The following is a 15,444-nucleotide window of genomic DNA, read 5'->3' on the forward strand; positions in this document are numbered from 1 at the left end:
ACTGCCCTTTTTATGTGTTTTAAAGCACCCTTTGATTTCTATAGCAGGCTTTAGCCCACCTCCCAAGCAGTGCAAGATTTTTGTAACATTTTCCCGTTTGTGATAATTTGCCGCCAATATTCCCAGCAGTTTGAGCTGCAAACTGTAGCAATGGATAATGTTACCGTAGTAATAAGGATACATTGTAGCTGGTGAGTTACACTGACTGGCAGACATTATTTTAGGCACACAATGAGGATTTTTAAAGATTTAGAACAGCAGCTGCAAACGATTACCAGTTTAGGGAAAAATGTAAATTATATATTGTTGCATGCTTTACATATTTAAAGTGTAAAAAAAACAAAACAAAAAAAACAAAAAAGGGGGGGTGGGGGTGAAGCAAATTTAGTATTACGGCTTTAAGATCTCACCCACCCACACACCCTCTACAATCCACTGCTACAACCTGAATAAAATCCTCACTTGTCCAGAAGTGACCCCCTCTCTTCTGCAGTACTTGAATTAACCCCTTTCTTCTCTCTTTTTGTGGCCCGCGGGGTTATTATAGGAGTGGTTAAGTCCGCAGCGACATGTACACTAGAGTTTTCTGACGCAGATCCGTTCTCAGAGTCTTCTACCGTCTGATGACTGGATACGTGGTGCAGTTCACTTTTGCCAACATTGTCTTCTGAGAAGTCTCTACATTTATTTAGCGAGTGCGGGGAGTTGATCTTTTGTGCCACTGGACTGGCTGAAGCCTTCAAATGTTTGGTGGCTTTGTGTTGACTGGAAGACATAAAGACACAAACGATTGAAGACATATTTCTCCTTTATGATCACATACTCTTTGCTGTAAAATTAAAATCTGCAAATGCAGATTTAGGTTCTAGATGCACGTAATTACTGTTCTATTGCAGCGTTCAAGTATGGCGGATATAATAGCTATGTCTGGTAGTGGCATCACATACACACATCATCCTTGCTTAGTTTACGTATTCGCTCTCAGAATTCACAATATATGTAATATCCCAATTGTAGTTGTATTTTAAAAGCTTTTGCATCATTTGTGACAGAACTCGCTGAAACCAATGAAATACTTTGACTTTACTCTATGTAAATCTACAACCTATACCAATCAATATTTAGTAACATTTGTTACAGAATTGTAGGTGGGGTCTTGATTTCTACTAGTGGCCATATTTATTTTAATATTTTTGTTTGTCGATGAGTTCAAATGGGGATATCTTGGGTTGTGACAGAGTTAAGAGTAGCACAGGAAATCTCGGTTCAGGTACCAAAATTAAAATAATAATTTTTTTTTTCAATCATGGGGGGTGTGCCATGTTTAAATCATTTATAATTTCACACGAGAAATGTGCAATTCCAAATGTCGAAACATATGTATACGCATGCATAAATACATATGAAAAAAATAAATAACATTTTAAATGGATTTACCCATCAGAAGTCTGGTGTTCAAGCAGCTTGCACCGCTTGCTTTTTTCAGACAGGCTGTCTGTGTCTATGTTCCCATCGTCTGCTGCTGACCATTCGCCCGATGTCCTTTTCGCAACCTGATCCATTGTAGCAGAGCGGATTTGGTGATCACCACTGGCCAGTTTATCCCGTGTGATGCTATCGCTCATCTCTTCTGTATCTGGAAGATCTCTGTGATCATCGTATTAGCGTTAACATCATAGCAAGCCAACAAGTCAAAACCGCACGTACAAAAAACCTACAGCTACGCTGGGTTTATAACGAGACGATGATGAGGAGCAAAATACTTTGCAAATCGAAAATAAAACATTTTGGGTTAACTTTGTGAGCACATTCACGTCTCAAACAGGTCTGCACCCTGCCTTTCTCATTATCTCTTAGCATACAGTGCTTCCATTGCAGTCAGGGATTCTGGGTAATGACATGCAAATGCGCTCTCACACTATTAAGTATGTACCTCTATTTATATAACGCCATCCAGGTACATAGCACTTCCCAGCAGCAATACATGTGACATAATAATATAAAATATAATGGGAATAAGCGCTTCAGGCATGAAAGTAACACTAGGAAAAGGCGTCCCTGCCCCGAAGAGCTTACATCCAAGTGTCACTTTTTGTTTCTAGTCTATTTTAAAATAGACCCTGTAAGCTTATGCCCCCCAATTACACAGCTGTTTCAGCAGTGTATTACTGAGTGCTCATTTGCATGTCATTTCCCAGAATTCCATTACCACAGGCAGGGTTGAAAAGATACACTTGACCTGAGTAAGTGAATTTGCACACTTGATGTTTGATCACAGCCACAGGTGTCAGGGTAGCCAAGGGTTAGTTTACGCATCAGTGCGCGACCACCTGACATCACTCGCGCAAAACCTGCACTGCAGGCATTGGGAGGTGACAGGGAGGCGTGGCGGAGGCATGGCGTCACATGAGCCATTCACCCTCATTGGCTGAACCGCTCACGTGACGCCGCTGTTGCACGGCAAGAACAATTTCCGAAGTCTGTTACAAAAATTGCGTGCTTGAACGTGTTGGTCGCGCGCACTATGTACCCGCTCAATGGAAAACATTCATTTGTTTTGCCGTCGCGCGCAACAACTAAAAACGAGGCCTAAGAACGCAGGAAGGAGCCACAGACGGTGCCGTGCCCTGATCTGCACTGCACCCTACAGCTAGTCGCAAGGCCACTCCTTGAACCTCTCCTCTCATTCACTTTCCCCTTTGGCCATGCAAACTGCACGCCACTGATCGGGAACGTGACGGAGCTCCACCCACAAAATGGAGAGTCAAAGCGACATTGAAGGAGCAGAGCTGCCACCAGGGGGGATACGTGCAGGGTCGATTGGTATCTAGCGGACAAACAAATGGGACTCATACCCCTCCCCCACCCAGATAAGATAACTATATCTTATGGGTGCAGGGGGTTGGAAAGGTGGGACTTAAAGGGGAATAGCTGCTTCAAAGGCACAGGATTAAAGTATACTACCAGCAGTAATATGTTTAAGCGGATACATCATTGTTCTTTTTTTTTTTTTTTTATGAAAATCCAATGACTATAGGGATTTTTAACGTTAGTTTGTAAACATGGTGGCTGGGGAGTGGTGTGTTCTCCTCTAGCTTCTTCCTTTTATCTGAGATCACTGACTGCATGTTCAATAAAAGTTTGCACAGGAACATTTCCCCCCCTTACTTGTATTGGCTTTCTGGCAAGGACAGGGTTGGATAAGGACAGAGGCAACACTTGATTAACAAAATACTCTCCTTTTCTACGCCCAAAAGAAAGGGTGCTTAATTTGCAAAGAAACAAAAAAAAAAAAGGGATTTACTGGTTTTGTTTCTGCCATAAGGGTGTTTACATTGGTTTAACCCTTTTCCTGCCAGGGGGCCTGCAACATAGTGTTGCAGATAACCCTGGCAGCAAAGGGTTAATGAACGCCATCAGAGTTAAATTTTTCTACCAAATGTTGTTTTTAGGTCAGCTATCAGGGATTGCACTGTTACTCTTTCGCTGGCAAAAAAAAAAAAAAAAAAAAGAGTTGGAGGAAGGAGATGTGGGGGAGAGAATAGAAGGCAGATACTGTATGTGTGGTGGATGGAATAGGAAGGGGCTGGGTGTGTACAGTAGTGGAAAGGGAACAGGGGAATGTTTTTGGAGACCAGAATAAGTGGAACAGGTGACAGTATTTCTATGCACGGCCAACCAATAATGCACACAGGAATAAAGTAAGACAGCAGTACTTTTGTCGGATTGGGTACAATTATTTTCCGCGCTTGTGCATGTTCTGGGCAGCGAGTGAATTGTCAAAATATTTTTCTGGCCGTGAACAAAGGGATAGGCACAAGATGAGAGGCTTTAAATACAACTAGATCAGTATTTATCAACTGGGGTTCTTTGGGTTCCCTGGGCATCCTTAAAGGGTTCCCTGTAATTTTCTGTTCATTTTAAAATTGTACCAAATACAGAAGAATTTGCAATGCACCCGATCTCAGACGCGCTATTAGCGGGGTTTGGGGTTCCTTACAATGCATCTGATCTAAGACGCGCTGTTACAGAGGGTTGGGGTTCCTCAATATTTCACATAGGATTCCTTAACCAAAAAAAAAAGTTGAAAACCCTTGAACTGGGTCAGGGGTGAGCAATCTTTTTATGCCGAGCCCCCCTTTTCATCCATAAAATTTTTCGGGCCCCCCCTGCCTGATGTAATCAAAATCACATGAAAAAAAAAAAAAACCTTTATTAAACGGTATACAATATAAATCCAAATATGTTTAAATACTTACATATTTCAACAGCTCGCGCTTGCAAAATTAGGCTGCGTCCACGCTGCAGCTGAGAGCGGTGACATCACCAACTCTCCAAGCATGAGCACAGGGTGTCCTGCATAATTTTGTAAGCGTGGATCGGGGCTATTTGTATGTGGCTGTGTGTGTGTGTGGCTGTGTGTGTGTGTGTGTGTGTGTGTGTGTGTGGCTGTGTGTGTGTGTGTGGCTGTGTGTGTGTGTGTGTGTGTGGCTGTGTGTGTGTGTGTGTGGCTGTGTGTGCATTGACTGCCGCTGAGCGCACTTCAAAGTCCATTTTGTTTGTCTCCCCAAGCGCCAAGCTTGGGAGAGCGTACGTGCACAAAGGCAATACTTTGGGGGGGCATTCATCCACCTCTTTGCTACCTCCCTTCCCTCTCCCCCCCCCTTTTTTTTTCTTCCTTCCCCTCCATGCTTTTTGTCTTGCTATCCCCATTGTCATCCAAACTCCTACCTACAGTATTATTTATTTTTTCCCGTTTTCAATGTTGTGTTTTCACTTTTTTTTTTACATTATTTCTGTACATTCATAGTATGATTGATTTAGTGGCAGCCTACCCTTTCACTTGCAGAGGATCGCAGCGAAGCAGGTTGCCAGTGGAGGAGAGCAGGACCACAGCGCTATTGCAGGGCAGACACCGGAAGGAGGGGCGTTTGACTTCACCGTGCTCGGGCGTGCTCCTCCCCGTACCTCTGAAGCCCCTGCACGTGCGCTCACACACCATCACGTGGCCGCCACCTGCACTAACCTGTTCAGCCGCCCGCACACATCTTCAGCTGCCCGCAAGTGCACATCTTCTTGGCCGCCCCTCGCGCACAGCTTTTTCGTCCTCCCGCGCACAGCATCTGCCGGCCCACGCACCCAGTTTTCGCCACAAGCCGCCTGCGCCCCCTTAAATAATCTTGCGCCTCATTGCCCCCCCAGTTTGCGCACCACTGCATTACAACACACACTCTCTCAATCAATCACCACAGACACACACACTCACACTCACCACATACACACATTCAATCCCCCCACACACACACACACACAATCCCCCCCACACACACACTCAATCCCCCCCACACACAAACACACACACTCAATCCCCCCCACACACAAACACACACACTCAATCCCCCCCACACAAACACACACACTCAATCCCCACACACACTCAATCCCCACACACACTCAATCCCCCCACACACTCAATCCCCCCACACACTCAATCCCCCCACACACTCAATCCCCCCACACACACTCAATCCCCCCACACACACTCAATCCCCCCACACACACTCCCCACACACACACACACACACACAATCCCCACACACACACACACACACACACACAATCCCCACACACACACACACACAATCCCCACACACACACACACACACACAATCCCCACACACACACACACACACACACACAATCCCCACACACACACACACACAATCCCCCCCCCCCACACACACACACACACAATCCCCCCCCCCACACACACACACACAATCCCCCCCACACACACACACACAATCCCCCACACACACACACACACAATCCCCACACACACACACACACAATCCCCACACACACACACAATCCCCACACACACACACAATCCCCACACACACACACACAATCCCCACACACACACACACAATCCCCACACACACAATCCCCACACACACACACACAATCCCCACACACACACACACACAATCCCCACACACACACACACACAATCCCCACACACACACACACAATCCCCCCACACACACACACAATCCCCCCCCACACACACACACAATCCCCACACACACACACACACACAATCCCCACACACACAATCCCCACACACACACACACAATCCCCCCACACACACACACACACACACACAATCCCCACACACAATCCCCACACACACACACACACACACACACACACAATCCCCCCCCCCCACACACACACACACACAATCCCCACACACACATACAATCCCCCCCACACACACACACACTCAATCCCCCCCCACACACACACTCAATCCCACCACACACACACACACACACACACACACACACACACACACACACACACACACACACACACACTAAATCCCCCCCCACACACACTCAATCCCCTCCCACACACACACTCAACCCCCCCCCCCCCACACACACACACACTCAATCCCCCCACACACACACTCAATCCCCCCCACAAACACACACTCAACCCCCCCCCCACACACACTCAATCCCCCCCCCCACACACACACACTCAACCCCCCCCACACACTCAATCCCCCCCCCCCCCACACACACACAATCCCCACACACACACACACAATCCCCCCCCACACACACACACACCCAATCCCCCCCCACACACACACTCAATCCCCCCCCCACACACACACTCAATCAATCCCCCCCCACACACACTCAATCAATCCCCCCCCACACACACACACTCAATCCCCCCCCTCACACACACATACACACACACACTCAATTCCCCCCCCCCACACACACTCAATCCCCCCCCCCACACACACACACAATCTCCCCCCCCACACACACAATCCCCCCCCCCCCCACACACACACACACACACACAATCCCCCCCCCCCACACACACACACACACACAATCCCCCCACACACAATCCCCCCACACACACACAATCCCCACAATCCCCCCCACACACAATCAATCCCCCCCACACACACTCAATCCCCCCCACACACACTCAATCCCCCCCACACACACTCAATCCCCCCCCACACACACTCAACCCCCCCCCCCACACACACTCAACCCCCCCCCACACACACTCAATCCCCCCCACACACACACTCAATCCCCCCCACACACACACTCAATCCCCCCCACACACACACACACTCAATCCCCCCCACACACTCAATCCCCCCCACACACACTCAATCCCCCCCCACACACACAATCCCCCCCCCCCCCACACACACACAATCCCCCCCACACACTCAATCCCCCCACACACACACATACACAATCCCCCCCCCCACACACACAATCCCCCCCCCCCCACACACACACACACACACACACAATCCCCCCCACACACAATCCCGCCCCCACACACAATCCACACACACAATCCCTCCCCACACAACCCCCCCCACACACACAACCCCCCCCCCCACACACACAATCCCCCCACACACACACAATCCCCCCACACACACACAATCCCCCCACACACACACACAATCCCCCCCCCCCACACACACAATCCCCCCCCCCCACACACACACACAATCCCCACACACACACACAATCCCCCCCCCCCACACACACACACACACACACACACAATCCCCCCACACACACACACACACACAATCCCCCCCCCACACACACACTCAATCCCCCCCCACACACACACTCAATCCCCCCCCACACACACACTAAATCCCCTCCCCCCCACACACACACACACTCAATCCCCCCCCACACACACACTAAATCCCCTCCCCCCCACACACACACACTCAATCCCCCCCCACACACACACACACACACTCAATTCCCCCCACACACACTCAATCCCCCCCACAAACACACACTCAACCCCCCCCCACACACACACTCAATCCCCCCCCACACACACTCAATCCCCCCCCCACACACACTCAATCCCCCACACACACACACTCAATCCCCCCCCCACACACACACAATCCCCCCCACACACACACAATCCCTCCCCACACACACACACACACACAATCCCCCCCCACACACACACACACACAATCCCCCCCCCCCACACACACACACACTCAATCCCCCCCCCCACACACACACACACACACTCAATCCCCCCCCCCACACACACACACTCAATCAATCCCCCCCCACACACACACTCAATCCCCCCCTCACACACACACTCAATCCCCCCCCCCACACACACACACTCAATCCCCCCCACACACACACTCAATCCCCCCCCACACACACACTCAATCCCCCCCACACACACACACAATCCCCCCCCACACACACACACAATCCCCCCCCACACACACACACAATCCCCCCACACACACACAATCCCCCCCCACACACAATCCCCACACACACACACAATCCCCACACACACTCAATCCCCGCCCCCCACACACTCAATCCCCGCCCCCCACACTCTCAATCCCCCCCCACACACAATCCCCCCCCCACACACACACACACACACACACAATCCCCCCCCCACACACACACACACACAATCCCCCCCCCCACACACACACACACACACAATCCCCCCCACACACACACACACAATCCCCCCCACACACACACACACACACAATCCCCCCCCACACACACACACACAATCCCCCCCCACACACACTCAACCCCCCCACACACAATCTCCCCCCCACCCCCCACACACACACACACACAATCCCACCCCCCACACACAATCCCCCCTTCACACACACACACACAATCAATCCCCACACACACACACACACACAATCAGTCACACAATTTCACCTCGGGGACGACATGCTCCGATCCCCCTGGTGCGGGAAGCAGACAGGAAGAGAAGGAGGGGCTGTCTGTGTGCAGAGAGAAGCCCCGCCCCCTCTGCAAGACAGACACAGAGAAGCAGCCGCACGGAGCTTCTGGCCGCCCGTGCACAGCTCTGCCCGCCCCCAGGTTTCCCTGCAAGCAGCCCGCGCCCCCCCTACATAATCTTGCGCGCCCCCAGTTTGTGCACCGCTGAACTAGATGATCATCTTTTTGCTTGAGGCTGAAGGAGTGGCCCAGTGAGTAAAGGCACTGACTTGGATAACAATGACAGCGAGTGTGAAGCAGGGGAGCTTCATGCAAGTCACTCATTGTGCCTCCGTCACCAACATTACATTGTAAACTCTACGACTACGGGACAGGGACTCATTTAGCCCTCAAAATTTTAAGTACAGCACGGCAAGAAACATTACTGAGGTGTTAAGATTTAAAAATAAAATGTATATTTAAGAAGGGAGATATAGATAGATAAGATAGATAAGATATGCATACACACACACACACACACGTTATCATCTATGTAGCACTAAGGCCTCGTTCAGGGTGCTGGCTTCGGAGGGAGGGCGTGCTGCCGTGCGTGCTGCCGTGAGAAACAAAGTATTCAATTTGAATACTGGTTTTCAGGGTAGCAACTGTCCTGTCTCCGAAGCCAGGAGTTGAAGCTGACTACAGTTTCAATAAACGAAAATTTTGTTTTTTGGAGCTGCAGCAGTGTCACAGGGACCAAGGCAGCCAATGACATCATTCTTCAGAATGATTTCATGACTGCAACTTGGATACTTACCCTGCCGTGTGTAACCCCGCCCCCTCCCCAACGCTGAAAAGTCTGCTGGGGGATAAACACAGATCGCCCAGCAAACTGCAGCACTGCCTCCCTCACGCCCTCCCTCCGAGTCCTGCAGCTGACACCCTGAACGAGGCCTTAGTAAACATTACACAAGACATACAATAATACAAAGAGGGCAAGTACATAAAGAACAGAAAAATAAATATCAGTAGAAAGTAATTTATTAAGATATTTAACCAGAAAAACATCTATATATACACCTTTGCTTAGAAGGCACTGAGCGTCCAAATAAGTTGAACTCAACAAGGCTGTCTATTCAAATCAGACACCCGTCATTAATACACCTCTATTTTTGTTTTCATTCATAAACAAAAAGTATTCAATAGAACAAAATGTCACAGCTAACCAAATGATAACATTTATCTACACGGTCACTGAACAAATGCTGGTTTTGCTAGGAAAGATTGCACCCCGAATGCGATCTTCATGGATGAGGAACAGACGGGGGATGACTCCTTCCATTCCGTCATCAGTGAGAGTGGTCACATGACTGCGAGTGCTGCAGGGGCCGTGGCACTCTGGCACTCAAAGGGTTTCAAACAAACCCCCTCTGGTGGGAAGCAGAGGGTCTCCGGAGCTGAAACATTCATTTCAACTACGGCAAGCCCTTGCTCGCTCGCCGAGATACTTACCGGAGACACTGATGACAGTATATCCTTCGTGTTTAAAAGGTCCCGCGTCATGAGGGCCAGTAGGATTCTGTAGCGCGGGAGATTTGAGCTGCCATATTGCGGGCCCAGCCAGGGCTACTGGCATAAGCTATGGAGGTACGTATCTCAAGTAGCAGGGAGGCCCCCGGAGCTGAAATGAACGGTTCAGCTCCAGAGACCCCCTGCTTCCCATATAACACAGGGGTGAAACCCTAGGCGGAAATGCAAAGTCATTCATCCAAATTGGCCGCTAATGTAAAACAGGTGCAATTTAACGTGTGAATGCCCACACTGAGCTCACTTAAATAAATTCAGCATAAACACACCACTGCTCTACCCATGAAGTCGTTAGATTAATGTGCCCTGTGCAGTGTTTCGCGACAATTTGTGACCAATTTTGTAAGGGTAATTTTATATACACTTCAGCCGCCGGTCTGTCCTTTGGTGCACCAAAATCTCTGTACAATAAAATGGGGATTTTTGACAAAAACGGCCGCCTGTGGTTATATATAATTAGGGTCTGAGCAAGGAGTTTGTGCTACGACTCGTGTGAACAATTCTAAATCTACCCTTGGATTTCACTTGTGTGAACCTATATAAGTGAGGCACCATTTTATTATAAGCAGTCAGTTGCCCACTAAAGCGTATTTACCGTCTATCCATGTGCATCTGTATAGCTCAGAGTCACAGTAGCTCAGATTAACGTACTAGTACCGATTAATAAAGGACGTTGGTCTGCTGAACTTACCCTTCATCTATGACAAGGTCATCTTCACCTATGGCAAGAAGAGTCTCTGTTCCTTTATATAGTGACAGCTGGGCAGCACAAGTCAGAAACTCCGGCTCTAGCTGTTGACAGCTTTCCGAGGCACTCACAACTTCCTCTTTTATAGCTACTTCAGTCTTGTATTTACAGAAGCTACAGGGAAAAAAAAAAAAAAAAAATCAGAAAAATATATTTAAATATGTTCAACACACTCTCTGCAAGTGTGTAAGCAGAAAAAAAAATATATATATATATATATATGTATATATATACATACACATACGATACCGTTTGAAGCACGAGATCAGGAGACAGCACTCTGGTAAGTTTGATCACAAGTTTTTGTATTGAAAAAGACACAAACTGACGTTTCGGTCCCCCAGTGGGACCTTTCTCAAGGTGGTGGGGGACCGAAACGTCGGTTTATGTGTCTTTTTCAATACAAAAACTTGTGATCAAACTTACCAGAGTGCTGTCTCCTGATCTCGTGCTTCAAACGGTATCGTATGGTTTATTATTGCTTTATGGGACAAGCACCCAATTTTTTCTATACTTGCAAGTGGAGTGCCGGCTGCTTCTGTGGAATATATATATTATAAATACATACATACCATACATACACACACACCTATGTACTTATTTATATACCGTGCCTATATGCAATATAGTATAATTCATAAACGGCTCTGCAACAAGGTGGAACAGATTTACACAGCACATATGTGATAATGGGGTCAGATTGCACATCTGGACTGGAATTCACCCCAACTCTTACAGAAAATGAAATCCAACTATACAAATAAATGACAGAATTCTGACTATATGATCTTACATGGCTAACAGGACATACTTGAAAACAAGAGGTAACTCTCAATGTATTACTTCCTGGTAAAATATTTTATAAATAAATAAATAATAGATTTTCTTTCCCGCAACAAAACACACACGTCAAAGAATGTGTGATGTGCGTCTCTGTACACGCTACAAAATTCTACAAAATCGGTGTCACCCACCTTTTCATACAAGGCCCCCATTCTCTTTTAAACGTGTAGAGGTCTAAATAAACGGAGACGAGGAGTTCCAGAACCCACCATAAAAACCTCTTTGCTAATGGAGAGGCCTTCAATGCAGCTCTCTCCTGACAGTGAAAGGGAAGCAGGACAACTGGGTCATCTTATTCCATCTACAATCAAAGCCCTGGGCCTCTGACACTATATGGTTACATACAACTATAACAATCAGACCCCGCAGCAGGAGAAATAGCACAAGATTCAAATGAAAGTGGCACTTAATAAACGGGCTGATATTGGGACAGGCAGATGGATTATATAGCCAACAGCATATCCTATAGTGTTGCCTCTCCTTGCAGTAGTGTAAAGTTTTCAAAAGAGAACAAGTATTTTTTACACTATCTACATACCTGCCGTTTCACTTCCTTACTTAGCTACCCACATCCTTTTTTTAGAGTAAGATGATGTATGTATGTCTTTATTTATGTAGCGCCATTGATGTACACAGCACTTCACAGTAGTAATACACTTGACAATCATATAAATAACAACTAATACAAATAACACACATCATGGGAATAAGTGCATCAGACATAAAGGTAACATTGTGGAAGAGGCGTCCCTGCTCCGAAGAGCTTACAATCTAATTGATCTGGTGTAATGGTGCCTACACCACTTTTGTGGTGGTACTTTCACCACTGGCTGTATGGCAGGATAATAATACGTCCAAAAATGTCTTACAGGGATTGACACAGAAGCCACAATTATCGCCCCAAGTCAGTGTGTTATGGAGTCAGGCTGCCGGTGCTCACACTGCCTTGGGACTCGGCCCCTTCGCCCCGCACATTCCCCGCAATGCTCAGCGCGTTCTGAGCGGACGTTCCACGCTCGCCGCCCCCCTTTATCTAATAACAAAACGTTCTATCCCACCTGCCTCGCTCCTGCCCGCAGTCGCCGCTTCGCTTGGCCATAAGCGGAAGGAAAGGCGACTGCCAGGAGGACTACAACTCCCGGCACCCCTCGCGACGCAAAAAAAAAAAAATCGCACTTCAATGAATTGTATCTTTATTAAATGAACAAAAAAAACCCCAAAAAACAACAACAACAACAACGGGGCGTTTCAGACACTCCCGCGTGTCATTACATCTTTCAGTCCCAAACGGGCAGTAACGCGTTGCGAAGTAGCAGGCAAACCTGTGCCACGAAGGGGTTAAAAGAATACGGGACTGACGCGTTAACCCCAGTCATAGATCTGTAGGGAAAGTGGACACACTATTGTCGCCCCACCTTACTATTGGTATAGTTGCGTATAGTTATAATAATAATTATAATAATATTAATATAGTAATAACAATAATATGACTATCATTAATAAGTGTGTTATTTTGCTGGGGAACACGGAGGAGCTGAGTTACTGCACCTTTTCTTTTGCGATTTGATACCTTTTTACAAATCAACAGGAAACTACATGTAGGGATGATCAAATTATTAGGAATGGGACTGGAATATTAGTTGTTTTTTTTTATCCCCTACTACTATACATTTCTTTATTAAAAGCTGAATTATTTATTGTAGCTTTGATAATATACGTGAAAACGAGAGGTAACTCTCAATGTATTACTTCCTGTTAAAACATTTTATAAATAAATAAATACAAGTTCTTTTCTCTTTGCTTATGTATCCAGCTCTTTTTTCCCTACAAAAACACCACTAAAATAATATTATTTGTTCCTCTCGGATGTCACTGAGAGATGTACTAACTTTTTGGGAAAGTTTGGAAACGAAGCAAAATTTGCAGGTTTTTGTAATCAACTCTTTATTAACAACAAATGTCAAGGTTTGGGCCCAAAACATTAAACCTTTGCAATGTCACATGACCAACGTGCGGGTCAGATAGATTATGTGACCATACATTAACACAATTAACAAAAAAAACGAATTTTAGCAAATAATGTTTAACAAATGTGCAAACTGTTATGCAATCAGTGCGCACATCTCTAGTTGTAACTTTGTGTCAATTCTCCAGTGCACACTATGTAGAAAAACAGATTTCCAAAAAATTATGACTACAGTACATTGTGAAAGGATGAACAACATATGACGGCAAAACATATGTACTACAACAGGACTCTTCAACAAATTCAGCAAAGGGGCCATACAGTATAGTACAATATATGTAGGGTTGCCACAGTTAAGTTTTTATAACATGGGCCACACACCTACACACACCTCTCCCACCACACAAACACACACACAATCCTCCCCCACTACAACACAAAATCCTCCTCCACACAACACACACACAATCCTCCCCAAAACACAGACACACACACATACACTCCTCCCCCACCACAACACACAGGCACACATACACACACTCCTCCCCCACCACAACACACAGACACACATACACACTCCTCCCCCACCACAACACACACACAATCCTCCCCAACACACAGACACACACACTCCGCCCCCACCACAACACACATACACACACACACACGATCCTCCCCCACCACAAGACACAGACACGTTTACCTTGCGGGGTGGGGGGGGTGCCTCCTGTGCCGCATCGGCCCTGCGCGTGGAAGTTGAGCCTGACTTCTGGGCAGGCCCAACATCTGGCGCTGACCACAGCAGCTGGGTCCCGGCAGCAAACAGTGGCTGTTCCCTCAGACCTTCCCCCAACGGCCAGCCGGCCCCCCCGCAGCCAGCAGGCCCAGGACACTTGTCCCAGCTCTCCCCAACCCTGTTGGCAGCCCTGCGTTATGGCACTAAAATACGGGACAATTATGGGCCCTGACACCTTTCCGGGAGAATGCAATGAAACAAGGGTATACACGGGATGCCTGGCAACCTAAATATATAGTACAACAAAACGAGTTGTAAGCACTCCAAAAGTACTTGTAAACTTATTCACTACAGTAGATCATAACAATATCACAAATCTGCAAGCAACATACCAAAGTTTCTCAAGAATTGCCAACCCTTAAAGGAGCAGTGTCTCCTGCTCAATCTTTTGTAACCCCCCCCCCCCCTCCCTAAGGAAAACAAAATAAAGGTCTCCCTGGTCATACGGGCCAATAGGAAACTGTGACATCATCCGTCGTGGTTTCCTGATGTACTGTGTGACGTATGGGATTAGATTAAATTAATGTGGTTCAGTTCCAGAGACCCTCTACTTCCTAAAGATGTTTAAAAAAGTAAGTGCGTAGGAAGAACTGTTCCTTTAACTTACTGTACAAGTGAGAAGGGAGTTTCAGTATGAAATATTGCACTTCGCTGCCAAAGCAACTAGGATAAAATTAGCAG

The 15,444-nt window shown here is 47.2% G+C and overlaps 1 protein-coding gene across 3 annotated transcripts in view; it reads right to left on the reverse strand.

Moving 5' to 3' along the window:
* OTULIN (OTU deubiquitinase with linear linkage specificity) overlaps positions 1-15,444 on the reverse strand; it is a 56,118-nt gene that overhangs the window by 23,563 nt on the left and 17,111 nt on the right. Inside the window, exons 1-4 of one of the 3 annotated variants that reach the window (XM_075585934.1) lie at positions 13,060-13,145; positions 11,102-11,272; positions 1,438-1,647; positions 463-765 (exon numbers count right to left, since the gene is read on the reverse strand). In XM_075585934.1, coding sequence (XP_075442049.1) covers positions 463-765; positions 1,438-1,647; positions 11,102-11,272; positions 13,060-13,100 — 725 coding nt within the window. In that variant the 5' untranslated portion in view covers positions 13,101-13,145. Of the gene's footprint in view, positions 1-462; positions 766-1,437; positions 1,648-11,101; positions 11,273-12,132; positions 12,156-13,059; positions 13,146-15,444 lie in introns of those variants that run through there. The other 2 variants (XM_075585935.1, XM_075585933.1) reach the window with 2 other exon arrangements.

This window comes from Ascaphus truei, chromosome 2 (assembly GCF_040206685.1).
Source record: "Ascaphus truei isolate aAscTru1 chromosome 2, aAscTru1.hap1, whole genome shotgun sequence".
Lineage (NCBI taxonomy): Eukaryota > Metazoa > Chordata > Amphibia > Anura > Ascaphidae > Ascaphus > Ascaphus truei.